General features: G+C 46.6%; 1 protein-coding gene across 5 annotated transcripts in view; it reads left to right on the top strand.

Moving 5' to 3' along the window:
- Window positions 1-24,960, top strand: part of RAD50 (RAD50 double strand break repair protein) — a 1,278,308-nt gene that overhangs the window by 1,066,199 nt on the left and 187,149 nt on the right. For all 5 annotated transcript variants that reach the window (XM_069652502.1, XM_069652503.1, XM_069652505.1 and 2 more), the window contains one exon: window positions 24,005-24,090. In XM_069652502.1, the coding sequence (XP_069508603.1) occupies window positions 24,005-24,090 (86 nt within the window). The remainder of the gene's footprint in view (window positions 1-24,004; window positions 24,091-24,960) is intronic.

The raw sequence follows: 24,960 nt of genomic DNA, 5'->3' as shown, positions 1-24,960 counted from the left end.
TCCTCAGAGGAGGTGCAGCTGGTAGTGTGACTTCTTAGAGACGTCAGAGCTATGAGGAGAGAAGGAGAGTGTGGAGGAAGGTGACCCTGAGGTTTTTAGCCTCACAGGTGGGAAATATATCACCAATAGCAACCACAGACATGTCTTATCGATCGAGGACCAGTAGTACAAATGAAAGGAAGCTAAAAGATATACATTAATGAATCATACAAATGATTAAATCTGCATAATTAAATGCTTTTTAATACTTTTTATAGCAATGAAATTGAGTGTAATAGTATTTGATTGTTGATTTAGAATGGCCAAACATTGGGGAACATATCGAAAATGTTATTGTGAGCACATTATGACGACAAGTTCTGCTTTAGGTTGACAGGGCTCGGTTGCAATGTTTTGTGGCATTGTATGTGTCCTAGGAACACAATCAGGATCGATTCCATGAGTATGCATGGCCAACACAGTCAATGTCGGATCTTTCACAAATTAGAATTCCATTTCGTGGTATATTGGCTTGGACACCCATTGTTTGCCTTGTTTTGTAAAGGCCAAGAGGTAACGAAGTTTCCGGCAGTTTTCGCTTGTTCCCTCCCAACGTTCTCGTTGTGCGCAAGTACAGCTAGTCTTGTTCTGGCCTCCATACCATCTATGCCGAAATGCAACCTTTTGGGCCTGTACTTTAGGCACATATTATGGAACACCTCCAAATCTCTGATATGACAGAATTCTGTGAGTCCCTTCAGGTCTCTTGAAAGAGTTTTTCGTACACGATCTTCTCAAGAGCTTCCATCCACTTCTTCTTGTGTTCCTGCTCCTTCGATAAAGGTCCATGTGTGCATTCCTGAAAATGTTGGTTTTCTGTCCATGAGTGCACTTTGGAACAATGGTGCATCAATGAATGCCATTTTTCAAGTAGAATTTCTACAGACCCATCAGTTTTGGAGCTCCACCAAAGATGGTTGTTGGTAGACTGAAACCTCTTTAAACTATTTTCCAAACCCTTTTTTTTTTTTACCAGCAACTGTAATTTTTTTATTGACTGATTTGCCAATGTGCCATACGTCAAATGACGAATGTGTGGAAACTGCTCTCGCATGGCCTTGGCTATTGAAACATGCCTGTCAGTGGCTAACAGGTCTATTTGCATTCCCCTCAATTGAAGATGTTTGACGGATTTGATGAAACCATGTTTTTCCATAGCCACAGACGATGTACATTCAGACACCTGCACAATCTCCGAACTCACAATTTTTTTACTTTCCATGTCTTGAAAGTGGTATGTGCAGTACTTTGCTGAAAATCCGGGGCTGTCACACTGTCAGTCGCCAGCTAGCCAGAAACGTTTGCCGAAGAATGTGCTTTCGATTGACATCTGTTCAATTTTCCAGGCTTGACTAATAGCAGGGAATAAGAATTCCCTTTGATATTTATAGTACTGGGTTTTAGCAAGGAGCTCAACTCCCACAAATTGACAGAAATTGGAAATCTTACCGAAAGTTGACCCGCTGAAAAGTAAAGCTGCTGAACATAGAGTTCCAGCTGGCACTTTGCCCAGCATCGGTTGAGCGGACCATGAAAATGTATTATGGAGGTGGACACTGCATTAGTCTGCTGACAAGAACTCGCACTATCAATGCATGTGCATATTTGTTAAATATATGTTGTCTCAAGTGAAATTGCTTTGACTAAAAAAAAAAATAATCTTTTTTGTATTGAATGTGTTTCTCTAATTATCAGCTCCCTACCTGTGCTTTCTGACCCAGGTATATGTACATATAAGTGTATTTGTTTCTTTGTGTGTGTGAACATTTTAAAAAAATGTGTTTTTAGCTTCACTATTTGTGATATATTATCATAGTGAACAAAAAGATTTTTGACGAGATATTTTCCTCTTATTGAATCAAATAAACAAATAAAAATAAAATGTAATTTACAACTATTATATTTATTTTGATTATTTAATCAAGTGTATATTGTATGTTAACGCTCTGATAGCTATCGTACTTTCACAAATTAAGTGCTCACGTCCCTCTGACACCTATTTAGCAAATGCTTTATACTTACTAAGTATTTCAAAGTTCTCTTCACACGGGAACACTCTGTAGTTATTTCTAGTTTATTACTCCATTTAGTTCCTGGAGTGTCTGGAGTTCCTCTTTGTCTTCATCTTATTGAGGGACAGCACCATTGTAGCATTGTTTGGAAAAGTAATATCCAATGCTTACACAAAAGCCAGAATTGTTGGCTTTGCCACTGCTTGCTTTTTAAACTTTAAAAGTACAGAATTGAAATACAAACAGAAGAAAAAGAATGGGTTCAACTACGTACTGTTTTTTCATATAACAAGTGAAACGACCTGAAACAATAAACACCACAAACCTTACACCAGGTTGCCCAGTGAACAAAGGTCTAAAACTAATAAAGCAAGAAAAGAAAAGGAAAATGTCCAAGGAAGAGACCTTACAAATACACTGAATAAACAGTATATACATAAGTACAGAATAAAGAGTACACAGCAGGACATAGTGGGGTGTTGTTAATTAGGCCACAAATGTTACTACAGAGCATAGTGATAGGGCATTTTCTTTACTGTGGTCATCTTAACCTCATTAACAGATTTTCCCATCCAAACATACCATTATCAGTATTCTATCTCTTAATAAACTTTGCACATAGAAACATATGTAGCCTCATCTATCCCTCCACACACTAACCCATAAGCGGGCCGGTGTACACAACCATATGCACAAGTTTGCCAGTCAATGAAAAACTCACCTAAATGCAGGGGACGAATTGGGCCGTAACAAGACAGAGCTGTGCTCTGGCAAAAACTGTCTTGCCGGAGCAGCATTCTGTTTAGACACAAAGTCCAAACCCCGCCACCCCCAAGTAGAGGAAGCTCTCTGCCCCTGACTGCGGTCAGTCTCCTGAACGCTGTGTCTGGGATACAGCGTTCAGGAAACTGTTGCGAGTCTTGCCGTGTGCGGCAGTCAGAGGCAGAGAGCTTCCTCAACATGGGGGTGGGGGATTTACGGCATTCATTGTATATCAGTTCAGCTGCACGCATAGAGACACAGTTCCAGACACACTGGTTCTATGCGTACAGAGGAGCTGTGATACGCAATGACATCACAGACTGTTAAGATGGATTTCTGAACTCTGTCCTGGAGGGGCAGAGGTTCTGTCATGATCTCTGCTTCCAAAAGATCAGGACTTGCCCGACTCCCTTGGAAGCAGACCCATAACCCCGGTTCCGAGTGCCAGCCAGTCCCAATTGGGACCTTTTGGACCCTGTCCTGGCGCCAGTGGCACCAGGCTCATAAAGATGCCCAGTCCCAGCGCTGGAAGCGCCGGGCTCATAATGCTTGGGTGGACTTACCTGCAGCAGACCATGCTGCTTACTTACCTGCCGATCCTCTTCTGTTTGGGACTACTTTTCCTGTTGGGTGGGGCAGGAGCCACTCCCTAGGTTCAGAACACTGGAACTCTTCTGGAAAGCAGGAACTCTTTTCTTACCTAGGCGTGGCTGTGGAAGGAGACACCTAAGCACTACAGGAGGCTATTTAAACCACACCCGATGGATGAATGTTGCTTTGTGTTATTCTGCATTCTCTGCAGCAGAACGCTTATCGTGTCTTCTGCTTCTGATCCTGGGCCTAAGGAAACAAAGGCTTACCATCCTGGAATCCAGTCTTCAGCAGCACCTGTAAAGACAAAGAAAGAACAGGTTAGCACTACGGTCTTCAGTGGCAGCGCATCTCTTACCTGGTCCATCGGCTGTCACCAACGCCTCGCGCTGCATTCCGGCATCTGAAAGACAAAGGCTTACCTACTCTTCGCATGTTCCGGAGGTCTTCGCACTGCATTCCGGCATCTGAAAGACAAAAGCTTACCAGCTCTTCGCACGCTCCGGAGGCCTTCGGCGCTGCATCCCGCATCTGAAAGACAAAAGAAGGTGCGTTTAAAGACATTGGGCAACTTTATTACTCACGTGCCATTACTCCTTCCCACTCCGAATCCAGTGGGTATTCCAGCACCCTTCAGCTTCTCTAAAGCTCCGAACTTGTACCTGCAAGATAAAAGGGACAGTTAGTGCGCATCGTGAAGCAGGCTAAAAGCGCTTACCTACGTGCTTCCAGGCGCTTCTATTCCTCACGCGGGTTCGATCCTCAACTCTCATCAGCCCGCCATCCGCCATCGCCGGAACTCTGCAAAACAAGAGATATCATTACAAAAGACTTTTAAGACATTTGAAGCGCCCAGAACTTACCGTTCGTGCAGTTAACGACGGATAGCAGTCCTCTGAGGTCAAGAGGCCTGCACCCTTATCCAGTGAAGGAACTGGTTACGGCACCCTGCCCCGAGGCAGATGGAGAGCTCGGCGTTCACTTACCTAAGGTGAGGGCGTTAACCTTTGGGGTTCTACAGGAGAAGAGAAAGGGAAGAGGAGAGAGGCACCCAATAACCCCAGTTCATTAATCCCATATTTTCTATCTGCAGACATCTTACTCTTCGAGTCAGACATACAGTGCACAGAGGTCCAGCCCAAAGAGCCAACCGTGTGTTACACATCACCTTTGAAGATACGGCATTCACCCAGTCAAGACCGGCGCCTCTGTGGGAATCAGGTGAGCGTTACAGGTTCAGAAGGCCAGCCTAGTTTCTTGGAACAAGGTAACCTCTGGACAAGCCAGACCAATCAAGGTAGCGATCGCGGCGGTCAAGACTAGGTCTCAAGAGGGGTGAGGGTGACTGAAAGCCCGCAATGAGCACACAAAGCAAGGACACTACAAATTACTCCAAACAGGTGTTATATTAAAAATATAGACACATTTATTACAAGGCCTTTGTAACATTCACCGTAGCGAGAAATCACAATAAAACTCAAGTAAACCAACACATCACAATCAGATAAAATATATATACAATTACCAACGAGTCTAACGAGTTAGACGCACAAAATGTGCAGACCACCTAGATGGGGGGGGGGGGAACAGGCAGTGCGAATAATAGTTAGACCCAGTCCGCCTTCAGAGGCACCTAACTAGAAGGAAGTCCGAGCCCTACGAAGAGTGGAGCCTTGTGCTCAAAAGTACCTGCACACGCGGGTGCCAACTGGCAAAGGAGGGTCCCCTTGAGGAAATCAGGCAGTTCAGTTCGGTGAACAAATGAAGATGAACAGAGCTCCGCGACTCAAGGGCAGCCTCCACTGTGGGCAGAAGCAGAGCGCGAGTACGGAAAAGCGTGCTGTTTGACATAGCGGGGAAAAGCTATGGGCTACTGCAGGAGGGCGACCAGTTCCTAGCGATGCTACTCACCGGTCCCCGATGCAGGCAGACCCAGGCTTCTCCGCGTCAGTTTCAGTGCTGGCAAGTTCAGATACGAGCAGGGGACCTCTCGGCGTCGTGTAGATTCCGCAGCAGCAGAAGTTAGAGTTGAGGATGTCCCAAACGCAGTGAACCCGCACAGTTTGTTACCACAGCAGGGCAACGGAACGGCCGTGTGTATTTCAGACCAATGTACACTGCTCACTTGAGACCTGGGAATGCCAAGTGTATGAATCGTGTGAGAGTGGCAAGGACTTGTAATACAACACAACCTGACGGAGGTTACAGAGCAAGACTCCTGGGTAGGCTGTTCAGTCTGCTGGATGGCCCAGAGACACTTCCGAAGGCTTACTTGCAGGAGATGGTGAAGATGCCGAGAATAGTTGTTCCCACTATTCCAAGGGGTCGAAGTACCAGTACAGGCCTTCTCGTTCGATCAGAGGTAAAAAGGGTTTCACCAAGCGACATCAGTGCAGAGGAGCAGTCCTTCAGCGGGTCACCAGCGATTCCTCGTTTCAGCCTCGTAGTTGCAGGATACTTGGCTCCTGTATTCCTTTGTTCGTGAGAACTCAGGAGATCGACATGGTAGTGGTGTTTCCAGCCTCCTCTTATCCACGGTTCCCTTCGCGCCAAAACGGAGAGGACCCAATGGGAGATCTGCTCACAAAACACTCACACCATACGTGGACCTATCACGGACCACGGTGGTCCCAGGCATTCACGACACACTAGACTCTCTGGCACCCAGGATGTGTATTGGGACCAGACATCCCAGCCCACATCCTGGAGGCACACACAAGGCCTGTAGAAGCCCGTGAAAGCATCTGTGTTTCGCGGGAAAGTACATGCCCAAATACGGAAGGCCCTGGGTCGGCTCGACCTGGGGGAGGTGAAGGGGGCAAGACGGTCAGCGGGCAGGACAAAGAGCCTCGTGGTCTGGCCATTTTGCGAAGCCAGGCCACCATTTTGGGCTACGCGCGAGAAACGCACTTAAACAGCCAAAAGGAGCTCACAACACAAAGAAACGATTGCTGCCACCAGTCCCGTCCGTGATTCACTTGCACCGTTCATTAACAATCCAAAGAGAGTGTCTAGGGCCTGTAGAAGACTAGAGACCCAAGAGAGCAGTAACTTAGCTTACAGTGCCCTCTTGTGCCATGTTGCGCGAAAGCTGCAACACGATAACCTACGGAAAACAACGTTTCCCGGTGCTGACTGTTTTAAGGGCATGTCAATTTCCCCATAAGAATGGAGCGAAAGCTCAGAGGAGTGCGGCAGAAGGCTTCACTCCTCTGGCAAAGTCTAGATCACAGTAAAAACAACAGCAAAAAGTTTAGGGGTTGCCACATGGAAGGAAAATTACCCACAATTAAGAAGTCTTTCCTAACACAGACTGCATCTGAAAGTTACCCTTTGCCCAACAGCCCATTTGACGGCAAAAGCTGTATATATGTCTCTTGCTTTGCACACATTTTACTGTCAGGGTGACTATTCTGACCGGGGAAATTAGCACCATGCCAAGTGTGCATTGAATGCACAGAAGGAATGTACATTTGAATAACTAGCAGTGACATGTTTGATGAATTGGTGGTCATTCTTATGATCCCAAAAGGCACTTTGTTTAATGCAAAGCAGCCGGAATGCTATATTCTGGGCACGCACATCATACCACACTTAGCTCCGGCCCCCAGTCCCACCCACACCATTTGCTGTCCCGTCCCCCAGATCCCCACCAGCGCACGAAGAGGAGATAGGAAAGTTCCCCTAGTAAATATTGTCCATTTCCAGCACTTCCTACATGAAAGCCAGACATGATGTCCCCCACTCCCAAAACTGTAGTCTGCACTGTCAAAAGTGCCTCTTAGAAACCTCTGTCATCTTGAACTTAAGAAATTGAAATGGGACATGGTAAGGAGGCACAAAAGAAGAATGTTAAAACAAACGAGACGATCATGAAGTTAGTAGTTGATGAGCAGAGAAGTATTCACAATGACTTAAATTGTCTCAGGTTGTTTCTCACACAAAAACAGAAACCAAATTTAAATAAAATATGCCAAATGTCCTCCTTCCTTGAAACACTGTTGCACTTACTTTTTACCCTTTAGATTTAAGAAGGAACATAAACCAGAAATTAATTGTAAAAAAAATAATAATAATTTGAAAAATCAAGTGCATGTTCTTTGAGTTCCTTTGGTCACTGTATAACTGCAAACGAAAATATTTGTTTGTTATGCAGCGCACAATGACTGCAAAGCACAACATATATTTGCTCTGATGGCTGGTATGTCCGGTCAGTCAGAGAGGCTTGAACAAACATCATCCATCAAAATAAAGTACTCGAGCACACCCACAGACTGACTTCTCTCTCACTGCAGTTCAGCAGCTGTCCTGGTCCTGACTCTGATGCAAATGCAAGAACATGCAGAGCCATAAACCTGCCACTACAAATATTTGTCTGATTGGACACTTAAATCTGTAGGTGGTAGGAGTGCTTAAAAAGCAGTAGCCTACCGCCTAAATCGTTAGGGTTGGCAAGTATGTGAATGACGCAGAGAGCACTGCAGCATTTGCCCTGCATAGCCGCAAGAACAAACGGGGGGAAGGGGTGAACGCCGAAGCAGTCCAACTTCAGGAGGGATCCCGACCCCACAGGAACACCCGGTGATACCAGCCTGTAGTTAAGAAGGGTAATGGGAGCGGCAGGAATCCTCAGAGGGGTAGAAGAGATACAGATTACCATCAGCCTACTCGCCCCAGTGAATGACTGAGAGTCAACACAATTGAAGAGCGTTTAGATACTGTCTACTCTTCCCAGTGAAGGATGAAGACCCAAGACAAGTGTTGAGAAATTGGGGCCTCAACCTACTCGTCCCAGTGAATGGACAGTAGCCAAGGAAGTGAATGGACGGACAGTCAACCGAATAAGAGTTATAAAGGATGACAGCATCCAAGTCTAAGCAACGAAAGTGACAAAGAGGCACTGCAAGTTGCCCTCAAGGATAAGGGTCAAAACCCTAAATTAAAAATCCAAGTGACTTCAGCTCAGCGAGAAAAGGGGACACCCTGGAGGTGAATGAGTCCCCTGGAAGAATTGAAAGAACCGATTCAGGAAATCACCAATAACTAGTTAAAATTAACTTACTGGAGCTAAGAAAGCAGGGAGTAATTCTCCTGGACCTCTTTTGTTGTTGTGCTTAGTGGTAGGGTCAGCGTAGACTTGTTTTGGATGGAAGACAGACTATTGCATTGGACTACAGTTTTGACAACGAGCACCCTAGTTCGTTTAAGGAAAACCCGGGGGCGTGGCCAACTTCCATGGAGTTAAGGACATGTCTCATCGGAGCTCCCGCTTGATGTTGATAATAGATACGAATACCGTTAAGTGCCAGTAACAAAAGCGCATTCCTGGGATAGGCATAGTCTCATGCAGCACTAGTGCCAGATCTGAGATGGCGAAAAGGCTCCCCGTACAGCTGCAGCAGTGCCAAAGCAAAGAGGGGTGCAGAGACGGCAGCGGCAGCAAACAACGCCCGCTGGAGTAACTGATCACAGCCCAAAAGCAGGCAAGAAAGTGTTGGCAGATGAGGACCGCTCCAGGCGAGAGAGGAGCAGCTGGTGCCTCTGACATGACCACGGCCCTAGCACCATGGGTCCTGTTTCCTGCCCCAGAGCCAGTGCACAAGTAGTAAGGGGTGCACACAATCTGAGGGCTCCAAAGTACTACCGGGGGCCCTGGGCGGAGTTACAAGTGAGTAGGAGGAAAAGCTGGGTCCAAGCATGGCGTGCTTGGCGCCATTTAACCGTCATGGGTTAATAAACTTTTAATGGGCAGCCATTCATGGGTTAATAGGATGCTTTTTTAAACATTCAATGGCAGCCATTTCCTGCAACCACTTCCTGTCCCTCCAACATGGAGGTGATGTTCTAAGCAGCATCCCTTGCTGCAGGCCAGCCTTTTGGGTGTGGCTGACTATTTAAGGCCCCAGCCAGGCAAGGATCCTCGTTTTGCGTCATTCTGCTGATGCAGCGTGACACTCCCGGCATCGCTCCTGGAAAGAAGAACAAGAACAGCTGATTAGAAGAGACTCGTGCTACCGTCCCGATCCTTCGATCCCCAGCAGCACTCACCTAACCGTTTCGTGCAGAATCCAGCACAGCGACTCTTCAATGAACAGCTGATCTCTGGAATTTCCACTGCGACGCTCGTCCGCTTCAACGAACAGCTGATCTCAGGAACTTCCACCGCTGCGCTCCTCGGCTTCAATGGACAGCAGCTCTCCAGTTTCTTTTTGTCGCCACCTGAAAGGAAAGCGACACAAGAAAGAAGGTTAGTGACAAAAGCAATCAGGCTCAAGTGACATCAGCGCTGTAAGAACTCTGCGCCCACTAGCAACAAAGCAGCATAACGGCGCTGTTGAAAGGCATTGTAAAGCGCAACCCACCTTGGTGAAATTAAGGAACCATTAAGGAACAGAAAACAACATCGAGCACTACCTCGTAGTAGCACTGCACAGGACACCAACAATTGCTCCATAAGACATTAACAGACAGTAAAATAAGAGTGGCTAATTACCGAAACAAACTATAAAATACACACAAGAAGGCAACACCTGGCAACGACACGTTTGTGTAACTGCACAAAAGGCGCATACAAGAACATTATCCACGCCGCAGCAGGACTGAACACTCCACAGCCAGTGACGTAACTTGCTCCATAACAACTGCGCCCCTGTTAAGGATATAAAAGGATAGATAGCTTCACTTCTCACTAAAACAGGTGAGCACAGACCCCGGAGGTTGGGAGGTCAGGGGGGTACCGGGTGGGTGGAGGATTCTACCCAACACCATCTTTACTTACACCTTCTTGTGCATTCTTCCTAGAACTACCCTAGAGGTCCAGTTCCTCCAGTGAACCCAAGCAGAGATTGCCGACAGAGGAGGTTTTCCAGGTGCTCCCGCAGAGCTAAGGTGAGCGTTACAGCCTTGCTGCAGCCCGGTAAGGAGGTTGAGTAGGAGTGGCGATAGCAGGCCCTGCGTAGGGTGGTGGCTGCTAGTGGCTGTAGCCCAGATTGACAAAGCAGCACGAAACCATGGGACGAGGATAGCCCCAGGCAGCACTTATGCCGATTTCTGGGTCTGAAGAAGGTATCCCTGACCTGCTTTGGCGAAATCAATGAGGAGTGGGTCAAAGATATGACACAATAGATAAGATGGTGGCCGTGGTGACGCTGTAAGCTGCGGCCGTGAGGTTGTCCGATCCCTGTCCACCCGCAGGCATGGACGCTGCACGCTGCGTAGGGCGAGAACCGAACATAGCGAGGGCGGGGCCAACATTGACACATGGCAGGCTGGTAAGGAGGATCGCCAGTAGGGGATACTGTTAGCCCAGACCACAGAGAAGGCTGGCACAGATAGGGAATGTAGTATTCACTGATCTTTTCCGTGACCCAGCCTATCCCACTAACGATCGGTCTACTCTCTGGGATCTTGTCAAATGTTTTGTTTACTTTTGGTAGGAAATAAATTGTCAGAACCACTGGATGTTTTACTGCAATGTAAGGCCTTTCATCTTCAGTAATCAAGCCTTTCTTTTCCCAGGTTCTGATCTGTTCAAGAACATAGTTTTTAATTGTCGTTATAGCGTTAGATTGAAGTTCCTCATAACACAGTGGTGTGGTTATAAATGGTTTTGTGCCATCTGAATTCAATCATTTCGATCCATCGTCTTAAATACTCAAAATATAGTACAAACGATCTGTACAATGCAAAATCTACATACATATAATTTAACTCTATCTATAAGAGAGAAACGGAATAAGCTGTCCACCGGTTTGTTTCAAAATGTTTTCCTATATACCTAGCTCGAGCTATAACATGCAGGTTTATTTATATTCGTATTGTACCTATACTCCTGACACATGACTATCACCCATTGATCCTGCAGGAGGGATCTAACCCTTGAATTTTTTTGTTCTTTGGATTTGAACCAATTTTTCTAATGAAACTTAGGTAAGGTCTGACATGAGCCAAATTGTTTCGCAAAAAGTATGTGTATAACACAGCATTGAATAGCTGTTATTTACAAGAATTTTCGAACTGACTATATTTTCTTTTTATATTTGTATTTTCTCTTTTCCAAAACTTCTGAAATGTCCTCCCCTTTCACTCCTTATTGTCTGTGATTGTATTTTTGTAACACTGTTTCTTTTGACCAATGTAAAATGTACAGCCTAAATTTGCACTGATTTGAAAAAGACACTGATGTGCTGAAACACGTGTTATCTGAGAGGGCACTGTTTGTTTTTCATTATTTTCTTTTTAATTGTGACAACACTAAATAAGGATCACTTTTCACCACAAGTGTGGCGCAGTTTATTAATGTGTGCAGCAAATTACTTTACTCTGTTAGTTTAAGAGGTTGGGGTCGTTGCCTCTTGCCGCACGCACCTAGGACACCCTTCTGCGAATTCAAGCATAAATCAGGCGCACAGTTGAACCTAAATTGGTAACCAAAACCTCACTCTCCCTCAACTATCTGGAAGTTAGCACCAACGATTTTCAGTGTCGCAGGGAGATGAGGGCTGTTTGCCTGGAAGCAGTAGGATACAGCCTGTGCGCCAGTCACCACAAGCACTGGGAATTTGGTCAGGGTCGGACTGGGACAAGAAATAGGCCCGGACACCCAAAAAAAAGTGGCCCACCCCTCGCCTCAGAAAAGTGGCCCACCCCTCACTTCAAAAAAAGTGGCCCTCAAACCATCATCCGTGAATCACGTAAATTCGCGACTTTACAGAAAATGCTACTTATGGAGGGTTCATGTGTCTGTTGCATGTTATGTTTTGTGTAAATGCTTGAGAAAGTGATAACATTCCTTTTGTTTTTGTTTAAAAAAAAAACATCATCACATAGTAAAATACTTATGTTGCAGAACCAGACTCAAATCATGTCTACTCGTTGCCACCAGTAATGAAAATAGTTGTATTTAATAATGATGACACAATAACAACACAACTCATAAAAACTTTGCATACAGTTCTGTGACAGGGTCCACCGCTCCTGGAAATCCTGCTTCCAGCTTCATGAAAATCCTGGAAATCACTCAATCGAGAGTTCCTGCAACAATGCACTTTTATGTGCAACCAGGTCGATTATGTCCGGATTTTGCAATTGGACAAGCACATTCCGCTCCACAGACATGAGCATAAAGACTTTGCCAATTCTGGGGATTACATTATGTAGTCGACCCAGCTTTAGGTGTGCAGGTCTGTGTGTTTTCCATCCAATCAAGTATGTGCATTCTTAACATGCAGCCCGAGGCGCGAACCTAACCCAACCTAACCTGCCTAGGCTGTCACAGTAGGGAGGGCAGAGAGCATACACACGGGTGCAACTTCAGGAAAGGGGTTCCATGGACATGAGCAGCTCTGTACACAGGGGCCCTAGCAGCAAAGGGGTCCCACACACATCATGTGCAGCTCTGCACACAGGGTCCCTAGCAGCAAAGAGGTCCCGTGGACATGAGCAGCACTGTACACAGGGGCCCTAGCAGCAAAGGGGTCCCACACACATGTGCAGCTCTGCACACAGGGGCCCTAGCAGCAAAGAGGAAACAGATAACGGGTCGGATGAATGCTGCAGAGGGGGAGGGAAGAGAAGGCCCGCACCCATACTACCATTGATCCATCCCCTCGGGCCTCGGTGGGCTGAGCAGACACAACCACCCCCCCTAACCCCATACCTGGGAAGAGACTTTGGGTCCACCATTACTGAAGCAGGGGCATCGACAGAGCATCACACAATCGGCGTGCTGCATAGCAGGGAACGATGATGCACATGCCCGCGTGAGCAACACGGGGGCAACACTGAGTACATAGCACCCTGCACGCTGAGCTGACAAATAACGCACAGTCTGCACAGACTCCTGGACGCAATGAATAATGCCGCCATCCCCCGGTGCTCCCCCGAGAATAAATTCACAGAGCACGACCGCTAGCCTGCCCTTATGGAAGCAGAGTAAGACCTTTAGCAGAGGGGGACACCCTACCATAAAGACAGGTGACATGCTCTTAAGCAGGGGGAGAGGAGCGAGCACATATAGCAAGAGACGCTGTGCTTTAACAAACCTGCACACTGCGAAGCAGCGCGTATAAGTTCATTATAAAGACAGGCCACACGAGGAAACACAGCTGCAAGAACTGTATCTACATAACACTGCAGGCTGGAAAGCACCCGGGGTGAACAATAGGCTTCCCAGCTCGCAAAGAACCCAAAGCGGATGCAGGATCTCTCAGCACATAAGGGCGCATGGCAAGCAAAAGAACATACGAGGGGTGCAGGGCCCGAACGTCGCTCGCACAGAGGAAGCACATGGTGCCCAATGCTATGCAGACGTGCCCCCCTTAACGCCTGGGTCCACGACAGCATGCACACCGTGTAGCACCGCCGGACGCACGGCAGATTGCACGCCGGGCAGAAATACACTGCAACTTCCCTCGGACACAACAGCAATTACGGCCCTCTCCGCCCCTCCAGGAGTATTCTTGGCGACCGCAAAAACTACAGATCTTCCCTGTGGAAGCACTGTAAGATCTTCAATCCGGAGGACGCTCCATGGTGAGCATAAGTGGCAAGTACTCTAACCCTGCAACAAAGTGGGTACATAGGGGGGGACACATCTGCACCTCAACAAGACTACCCTATAGGAAACTGCATTTTAGTTACATTTTAAAGGCAAGCCACAAGATGAAACGCAGTACTACAGACTCACTGAACATATGGTCCGCATAATACAGCTAGCAGGACAAGCTGGGAAACAGCTGGCTGCCCTGCTGCAAAGAATCATAGAGAGGACTACAAGGTCTCCCAATACAGGACTGCACCCAGTACATAAAATACTACGCTTACCCTGATTACAGATCACGCAGAATAAACAAAGCCACCAGCAAAAAGTACTTGAGAAGGGATCACAAACCTGCGAGATAATGTGGAACACACCAGAACCCTGTACAATGCCTAAAGGGGCTCCCTCCAAAAAGAGTGGGGCTCAGACACATGTGCAGCTCTGCCGGGGCTCAAATATTTTCTTAACATACAAACATACACGCCCATGCGGCCCATCATGCCACGTCCGGATGGGCAGCGCCAGCGGCCCAGCGCCCTGCCCACCCGGGCTCAGATTCAGAATTTAGTTCCAGGCCAGCCTCGGGGCTGAGCCAGAGAGCTGGATGTGAATCATGATGCCAAGTTCCTTCCTGGGGGGGGTTCCATTACAGCGCGAGCCGTCAACTATGCTCTGTTGTTGTATGATTCTTCTTACCTGTTTGTTGTCCAATATCCAGGCTCAGCTGTCTCTTCGTCTTGGTCCGACCGGACCGGACTTCTTCGGGCCGGGGCCGCCTGCTGCACTGTCTGCGGTGTGGTGTGCGCGGTGGGGACCGGGGTCCTTGCTGGCTGCCTGCCTGCTACAGACTGCAGTGCAGACTCTGTGGTGTCGTGTCGTGCTGTCTGCCGCTGCCGTGGGTGTGTGTGTCCGACTCCCGAGTCTGACTCCAAAATCATCATGCCCAGGATGGGTCAAACGGCCCAACTATATCCTAGAGCACACTCAGTCACGTGGACCAGACGCCAGTCCTGGCGACACGGAGTCTGTGAGCGGCCCAGCCCCAGGCACAAGTTGCGTTTGAACTTTGGAAAGTGCAACAAATGTGTTGTTGTTACTTCCTAAAGTTGAAAGCAACAACTGCCGGGGGGTCGTCGAGCCCGCCACCAGCCCTGCTGGAGGCAGGCAGCCCCAGGCCAGGCCAACCCAGCCTGCTTATTATTATTCATAGGCTTAGCAAGTTATCACACACAAGGAACGAAGGAACGAAGCACGCCCCCCTCCCTCGCCACTTACCAAGTCCGGCGGCGAGCACGGAGCACCAGGCACTGGGGGGCGGGCACACTACAAAGTGGCTGCAGACAGTGCACGGGCGGCCGCCGCCACGGCGGCCCCATATATGCATTCAAATTAGTTATTATTGATGCATGCATGCTGCATGCAAATGAAATCATCAAAGCAAGGTAACAAGAACGTGTATGTGTTGTTACCTTGCTTTGATGAATAATTTTATGCTGCACAGACACACTCAGTAGCGCGGCCCGCCCCGCCCGCAACGCCGGAGGCAGGCAGGCAGCGCGGCTCGCGGCTGCGCGAGCGGCACCCAACCAGCCTTGGCTGTTGGCAGCGACGAACAAGTTGTTACATTACAAAAAATTGCCCAGTTTGTGTTTGACCAGGACCGGGCCGCGCCACTGACAGTTACATTAAAAAGAAAAAATGGCATTGGCCCAGCTTGGGCGGGTGATGGCGGCCCGGTCTGCCTGCCGCAGCACTTGCTCTGTGGCTCAGCTGCCTGCAGCAGAGCCACGCCGGCGCCGCGCGGCGCTGCACGTTACAACAAAAAAAACGGCCCTGGGTGGCTTGAAGGAAAACCGGCCCCCACTGTCCTCAAAGTCCATCGGCCACGGGCCGATGGACCGATACGGCCAGTCCGACCCTGAATTTGGTGTACTGGCGCGGCTGGGAGCGGGACCAGCAGACAAATGTAGAAATGGTGGAGTTAGTTAAAAAAGCCACCTGGAACGTGAGGGGCTTGAACAGTTATATTAAACGCAATAGGGTACTTAGATACTTGCCTATGAAGAAGGTGGGGATCGCCATGCTGAAGGAAACGCACCTCATGGCAGAGGGGCAAGCTTGTATGGTGAAGAGGTGGGGAGAAGTGGGGTTCGGAGCGACATACTCCAATTATGCTAGAGGAGTTATAATCTAAGTGGCACCCTCCATTGCCTTTAGTTTGAAGGAGTTGCAGGCGGATGATAAAAGGCGGTTTGTCCTGGTACATGGTGATGTGGGTTGCATGGAGTTATGCATCATAAACACGTACGCCCCTTACAGTGGCGCCTCAAGCTTTTTCCGCTCCTTGTTCACCAGACTAGCCCCATATAAGGGGGACATGTGGATCTGGGGAGGAGACTTTAACTGCATACTAGACCCTAGTTTGGATAGATCTGATGGTAAATGTAGTAAACCGGCACCGCCAGCCAGAGTATTGAGGGGGCTGTTAGAGGACCTGGAGCTTGTGGACATCTGGATGAACGTAAAAGTTAGGGAATACATGCACTACTCAGACTTACATAAAATCTTCACACGTATCGAATATTTATTTACAGGGGTTGACAAGGTCAGGGAATTCTCAGCAGTGGTGTTGGAGGGTTCTATGTGATGTTACCAAAGTTATTTTTACCGAATCAACTTAGACCGAAAAAAAAGAAATCCATGGACCCCTTTTAACTCCTTACCCCCACACCATATATATTTATTTTTCGGTAAATGTTCATTCAGTATATTTTTCGGTAACATCACTAAATACTGTGTTGGAGGGTAGAACACTGTTGGATCATGCGCCGCTGTTTGCCAGCTGTTGCCTGGGGATGGGTTTGTTCCCAGTGCTGACGTTATGGCTCAGAGCTGAGATTTTACATGATGGTCCTTTCCGTGAACATGTTGCGGAAAATATAGAAGGGTACTTTGAGATTAAGACAGGCAGCATGGAGGGGAGTGTTACGCTGTGGGAAGCATCAAAAGTGGCGGTTAGGGGGAGGCAAATGCCAAGGCAGGAGAAGTTAAGCGAGAACATCTAGCGAGATTATCAGAATTGGAAGAGAAGATTAAACACTTGGAACAGACATGACCGGTACAAGGTTAAGTAGAAGATGACCTCCTTGAGCTTCGTCCGAGTTGCATTGAAAGCTGGAAGCAGCTGGGCAGATATGACTATGGCAGGTATACAGAAAAGCTACATGGGAGCAAGCCAGGCAGGTTCAGTTTGCTGACTTGGCTCTGCCGGAAAGAAGAGTCAACGGCTATGCTCATCGAGATAACTGATGAATGCAGGGAATTGTGGAGATCACAGGTAGAGATAAATAAAACCTTTCAAAGGTTTTATGAGGACCTTTACAGTGTTGATAGGGTAGTGGACGTGAAGGAAATAAAAGAATCATTATTACAGATGGACTTACCTTGGTTGGAGGAAGAAGAGAAGGAAGCCCTGGGGGCGTCAATCACAATAGAGGAGCTGTGTGAGGTGATCCTTGCTTTGCCCACGGGGAAGACGCTGGGGAGTGACGGCAGGAATGTAAGGAGGTGCTGGCTCTGCCGCTAATACTGACATTAGAAGGAGCTTACGTGCGGGGCAGGCTACCGCCAAGTATGAGGGAGTCTATCATTATCCCATTGTTAAAACAGGGCAAGGCAAAAATGTAAATCCTGTAGGCCACTGTCCATGGTTAACCAGAACTGCAAGATCCTCACTGCTCTTCTAGCGGAGAGGCTGTAAAAGGTGATAGGTGGGTTAATACACCCGGACCAAACAGGTATGTCCCAGCAGATCCACCTCGGGGAACCTGAGAAGATTACATATATGGTCATTGAGAGGACGAGACTAAGGGAAGGCAACTACGCAGTGATCTTGTTGGATGCCATTAAGACATTTGACTTGGTGCGGTGGGGCTGGCTCTACGCCATGCTGGAACGCTTTGGGGTAGGTGAAAGGTGTATTAGGTGTGTTATACTGATATATGCAAGACCTACTGCACGGGTGAAGACTGGCAGGCACATCTCTAGAAGATGAGATATACGGAAGCGCACGAAGCAAGGCTGCCCACTGTCCCCATCCTTTTCATATTGGTGCTTGAACCACTGGCAGCGTACCTGATAGCAGAATTCGGAGAAGCAGGGCTGATGGTGGACTGGATGAATCATGTTATTTCCTTGTATCCAGATTACCTGCTCTTGTATGTCCAGAACCCTGAAGACAATTTGGCATATATCCTTGAGGGCCTTGACAATTTTTCGGCGCTGTCTGGGATCAGTCGGCAGAGAAAAATCCTGCATGTTTCCGCTGGCAGGCTTGGGCGGCTTCAATGAGACGCAACTAACGGATTTAGGGTTGAAATGGGTGGCAAGGTTTTGTTTCCTGGATGAGCACGTGTCGCGGCGTAAAGCTGTTGCATGAGCCTAACACGGTCAGAGCGAGGAAGGGTATTGAACGCTCAGTAGGTTTCTGGAAGAAACTGCCACTTTCAGGGATGGGATGGGTCACACTTGTTAAAATGGTGTTCCTCCCTGCCTATTATACCACTTTATAAACGTGCCTTTCAATATTCTGAGGTCCTTTTTTAAGGAACTGAACGCTACGCTGAGTGGGTTTGTATGGGGTTCTGGAAGATGTAGAATCGCTTAGTTTGTTGTGCTGTCACTGTTCGCAGGGTGGGGTGAGGTGTGGCGACCACATATGGAGCTGTATTACCTGACGGGACAGTTACTGTATGTTGCATTGTGGCTATCCGATGAGGTGACATTAGAAACCAAGCTACTGCAAAACACAATAAAACCGTACTTGCTAAACGATACTCTGGTTGGCTGACAAGAGAATCCCTGACGCCCCACATGTTGTACAGCTGCGCAGGAAATTTGGAAGAGAACTAAGCAGCTGGTGGGCCTAGGAGAACCCTACTCTCAGAATATACCCCTGGCAGCAACTTATGGTGCAGATGAGTGATTTTAGAATCATTAGAGACCGTTCGGCAGGCAGAGGAGTGGCAGTCTGGGAGGACTTAGTCGTAGACGGGGCGGCTTTTGGAATTCCAAGCTGCAGTAGAGATGGCGGGAGTGCATAGTGGGCGTTTTTTAAAATGCACAAGATTGATTCATCAGGCCCGGAACAGATGGCAGGGATTTCCGGAAGCACTGGAAAGATGCAACTCTTGCGTTGCTATACGAAATTTCAGAGAGGCAACATAGGGTTTCTAGGTTATATGAGAGATTGCAATCTGGATGGCAGCCACGGTACTAAGTGCTAAATCCAAATTGGAGGCAGATCTGGTTAAGCGCCTTGATGATCAAGAATGGGCATGTATACTGCTGTACACTAAGCAGGTATCTAGGAACGCTAGATTTAAGATCACACACTTATATGTCCTGCATAAGGGCATGTTTGACACTATACAGGTTTGCACACAATTTTCCAGGCGCAAAGGACAAGGGGTGCCCCAGATACAATGTGGAGGGGGCAGACATGACGCATATGTTTTGGGAATGTGTGCTAATTAAGCCAATCTGGATCTAAGTGGGGGCAAGGATGACGCAGGGAGGGGTCACTAAATTCAGGTTGTCGCTGACGGCCTGCCTGCTCGGTCTGTTCCCGAGAGCGAAGGGGGCTACACCAGTGGCCATGATGCTTGCTCTGACTTGTGTATTGGCAAAAGGACTTCCATGGCCTGGAAGTCTCCAAAGATCCCGCAGATAGACTGCTGGTGGAACGATCTGAGGCGCTGACCCACGGCAGAGTTTGCACTATGGTACAGGGCATTTCAAAGGGTGCAGAAAGGAGGGAGCGATAATGTGATGACCTGGAATGCGTCAGTGCAGGAGTTGTTTCACTTGTCTGATGATAAATCCCCTTGAGAAACGGTATTACATCAGTGGGATGAGGTTGTGTAATGAAAGTAGTGTGTATTAAATGTTTGGGTAGAGAGAGGAGAAGGACAGCAGGATGGCGACTGTTGGTGGAGACCCCTAATATACCTCGGAAGTGGACACTGGAACCAGAGGCTTTCGACTGTATGCTACACAATGTTAAAGTGTTACACTTGTGTAGTGGGTAGTTGTTTTAGGCACTGTTTGTTGGTTATTGTACACAGCAAGAAGCAAAATGAACACATTATGTGGCTATGTGATGATGAAATGATGGTTGTACCAAACTGCATAAACGGATTTTTAAAAAAAGAAAAAAAAGTAGAGAAGCCCCTTAGAATTGGGACAGAAATACCTTTTCTTTTTCATTTAAATAAACTCATACAGTCGAAGAGCCACCATTTGGTCCATCTTCGTCTCTTGACCTACCAGAGCCTCCACTGAAAATGTTCACCAGCCGCCATTGAGCTTTAATCATTTAGATTGCTGCGCACCCCCATTCATCAAAAGCTGCCTCTGCCACTCAACTGGTTGAAGAAAACCGTGTCTACTCCATACATCCGTTGTTTCAAAATAGGGATTGCCTTACTGCCACAGGTTCTTCAGGCTAAATATAATGGAACAACAAAAATGAACCTGGGCGAAATGAGATCAGAACATCTGTACACATTTAAACAATACCAGGTCTTGTCAAAAAATATATATATTTATTTATAAACAATTTACACAAATATTTATTGTTCTCAACATCCCCATTTGAACACCACCATTCATTCCATCATTCATTCACACTCTCACTATACATGTCAATATTCCACACTTGTGGTACTCAGACCACCTAGAACCAATATATTAACATACATTTCAACACCTATTGGTGATTACAGTAAGTGTTAATACAAAAACAAATAGCATCATGCTTATTTGCTGTAACTCAACATATGTTTCGGTCGTCACAATAGGCCCATAATTTAAGCCGGTAAATATAAGCGACCTTCTTCAGGAGACGGATGGTTCTGTTGCAACCACTCCGAAATGTCAAAAGGTGGAGGATGTCATCAAACCTCAATCTCCACGGGAAATAATGGAGACGCGTGTCAACGATGGACTAAATCCTGCAGTGGTGCTAGATAACTCTGCGCCTATACTGATCAAAGATTGAGGTATGGGGGTGTCTTGCGTCTTTAGTCAATAAATCCAAAGAGGAAAAATCCCTGTTCTCGCCTCATGTGGCCGAGTCCAGAAATGTTCTAATCTGGTACCCCAGTTTTTTCTCACTGCGCGGTGATTCCAGTTCAATGTTCCATGGGTTCCTTCTCTCTTGTCCTGCACACACATCCTCTTTGGATTTATTGACTAAAGACGCAAGACACCCCCATACCTGAATCTTTGATCAGTATAGGCGCAGAGTTATCTAGCACCACTGCAGGATTTAGTCCATCTTTGACACGCGTCTCCATTATTTCCCGTGGAGATTGAGGTTTGAGGACATCCTCAACCTTTTGACATTTCGGAGTGGTTGCAACAGAACATCCGTCTCCTGAAGAAGGTCGCTTATATTTACCGGCTTAAATTAGGGGCCTATTGTGACGACCGAAACATATGTTGAGTTACAGCAAATAAGCAGGATGCTATTTGTTTTTGTATTAACACTTACTGTAATCACCAAGAGGTGTTGAAATTTATGTTAATATATTGGTTCTAGGTGGTCTGAGTACCACAAGTGTGGAATATTGACATGCATAGTGAGAGTGTGAATGAATGATGGAATGAATGGTGGTGTTTAAATGGGGATGTTGAGAACAATAAATATTTGTGTAAATTGTTTATAAATAAATATATATATTTTTTGACAAGACCTGGTATTGTGTAAATGTGTACAGATGTTCTGATCTCATTTCGCCCAAGTTCATTTTTGTTGTTCCACTACTCCATACATCCGAAAACAGGATTGCTGGTAGAAGGGCAGCTGGAGCGCACTAATCCATTTCCGCAAGAATTCCAGCTATGAAGGGAACAACGGTGTGCGCCTGCCGAATGGCAGTCATGCATCCTGGCACGTTGCAGGCTTTGTAAAGTAAACATATACGACGTCATCCTCGTACCCTTGCACAATGGGTCAACCGTGGTCAAACCTTCTGCCCACTGCACAGTAAACTGTTCGGTCACGTGATGCAGATTTGCTCGGGGCTCCACAGTGCTGTCCTCAGACTCACTTATTCACCCATCCTGCCATTCTATTGATTTGTGCCTTCTCTGTCTCATTTATCCATTTATGAAAGCTCATTCGGTAATCCAATTCATCCATATAACATGTATGCATCTATCCAGCCATCCATTCGTCCTCAACTATGATATGCCCATAAACGTTCACTAATTCATCAATCTTCAAAATCGTTCCTTCATCCCTCCAGCAACATACCTTACCCGTTCACCTGTCCATATAATTCATTATTGCATCCCCCTTTTCTCCCATTCATTCATTAATGTTCAGATTTTTAATCATTATCCTTTCTGCACCCTCATTCCACTCTCCCTTGACATACATACCCAACGCTCTCTCCCTAAGTGCGGCTTGGCATGAACTAAAAAAATGTGTTGATAATATAACAGATACAACTGTTGGCTTTATCCGTCCTTGTTTTTCATGTGTGTTTTTGTTGTTGCGTAGGCTCTATTCATATTCCTGCTTGGAGTTGTCACTGTCACTGATCTTGATTTCCATAACTGAGCAGTTGATGTATTGAGCCCAAAAAATACTCGCACAGATTGAAGCGCTTTAATCCACTGGCCAGCAATGGCGCGTGAACCACCCTACTGACCGGATCTAGAATGAAGCGCCAATCGCATGTGCGCTTTTTGGGATATTCTCCCTCATGCACTGTACACCCCATTTTATTGAAGGTGCAAGTGTGCATACATGATATGCTTGTCTCCCATAAGCCTTATAAATAAGTGCGCTGCCTTGCTGGTTGCCTGTCCGCATCTTCGCGGAGTCCGGCCAGACACACACATGTGGTATGCACAGCATCGAAAGACTGACTGTTATCTTAGTTGGACCTTAAAGGGAGGGGTCGAATAATGACCCCCCACATCCACCTTATCCGTAGCAGAGCTTTTTAAAGTCCAAGAACCTGCATTCTTGATCCTGCTTTCAACATACTATTTGTAGATGGTAAAGCAGTTTGTTTTTATGTGCAACACAGTAAGAAAATGGATGATATGCAAGATTTCAAGATACAGCACAAATGTTCACTATTAGACACAAGCATAATAAATACACAAACCAACATAATCAGAAAACGTCTGTTATTTTTGTATATATTTTACTTTGTTTTTGAACAATTGATTACCTGTTAGTGCTTAATAGTACTTTTTTATGGCTCAAGAATATTATGAATCGTTATAGAATATTTGAATGAAATGGAAAAAAAAATCTGCAGCTTATTTTTGGCCTGGGAAAACAGGCCATTGAAACCCATGATACCAAGCAGGAAAGGGTAGTGCGGTTCTGTTTGAAGGCTTGATTTTAGGAGATTGTTAGTTTAATTTGGCCCACATGATTAAATAGCACTTCTGATGAATATCTCATTGTGCATTCATTTACTTGTGGTTACTGAATCGATAGGCTATGCTGTCCAAAGTGTATTATGCTCCCATCAGCACCGTAGTGGTCTCACGGCACCTGACCTTGTCCAAGAGGCAGCGTATAGTGAGCCTACCACGGTGTCGATTGACCGTAGTCTGTAGCTAGTAAAGGACAGGGTGCGGGAGTGGGGAGATGGGGAACGGGCACTAGGCGAAACAATTCAGGAGGAGGAAAAGCAAGTAGGGTGAAAGGGGAGGTAACATGGTCTTGGAAGTATGGATACATGTTTAACTGTGATTAGTTATTGAGAAGCATGGTAGAGATTTTCAAGAATGTACAAGTCCGTTTAAAGTGAAGGCTTTACTGTGGCGCTATATCTAGACGAGACAATGCATGATACAAGATACCGTTAGTTTGTGGTTGCCTGTTGGACTTCAGAGGTGCTAAAGTGAGCCCTAGTATATGCTCAACAAAAGAAAACCACATTGCTTCACCCACGAACAAACGTTATTTTCAGTTCTTCATAGGATTAAGCAAATATTTGAATCCTGTGTCTGCTTTCTGTTGTTCCAGAGCGATCATGAAGTTTCATAGCATGAAAATGGAAGAAATCAACAAAATTATTCGCGACCTTTGGCGAAGCACATACAGGGGTCAAGGTATTGATCATGTTATCTTACGGAATGTCTGTCTGGAAATGCTAAAATGTTATTCAGTATTGTGACTAATGACAAACAAGCTCTTAATGTACAAAATGAAGGCCCAGTGTTTTGAATTTGCATAACAGGAGTGACTTTCCACAGAATTTGCGCTATGGAGGGAAGATTTGCCAGGAATTTTTGATGTTGTGCGCACAATGACTGAGTGTTCTAATGGATTGTGTCCTCCCACGGATTTCTCACCTTTGATATACCAATATGATGCTTGCAGTTTCAGAAGCGTTTTTGACAGCAAAGGGCTCTGTGCAGCGTCTGGTTGATATCCCTTGGTGGCTTCCATTCTTCCGCTCGGACAGCACGTCAACAGTGGAATAAATAGCATGCACTGCGCCAGCTGCTTCAGTACAATTTTTTCACATGCACAACAAGCTGTGGAACAATTTGGCTCGCCTCAGCAATTTATTTCTACTGGGTAAGTACTTCACTTAGAGTATGTTTACTCCGAAGACTGGGTTGTAGAAGTGTGCGGACTGTGACTCGAAGATGTCGATCAAACACGTACGGGATATGCCACTGGTGCTTCGGTAAGGAGCACGAACGTGGCTCCTGTCAATCCATCACTAAAAAGTCCTTGAAGGAGAGGAAGTCTAATCTTGCCCTAGGACAGTCGGTATCAAAATCTCTGTCCTCTACCCCCCGAAGAGGAAATCCTCTGAAGATAGGAGTTTAAGGGATAATTCACCTGAAAGGCCTAAACACGCTCCAAACACTCTTAAGCAGTCGGAGTCAAGGAGCGATTCGCATAATTCTTCGTCTTCTCAAAGAAAATATAAGAAGTGACACCATCGCTCTTCGTCATCTGACTCCTCG

Source organism: Ambystoma mexicanum, chromosome 3p (assembly GCF_040938575.1).
Source record: "Ambystoma mexicanum isolate Mex_15411 chromosome 3p, UKY_AmexF1_1, whole genome shotgun sequence".
NCBI lineage: Eukaryota > Metazoa > Chordata > Amphibia > Caudata > Ambystomatidae > Ambystoma > Ambystoma mexicanum.
Note: the sequence above shows the minus strand (reverse complement) of the source record. Positions and strands in the feature narration are given on the sequence as shown.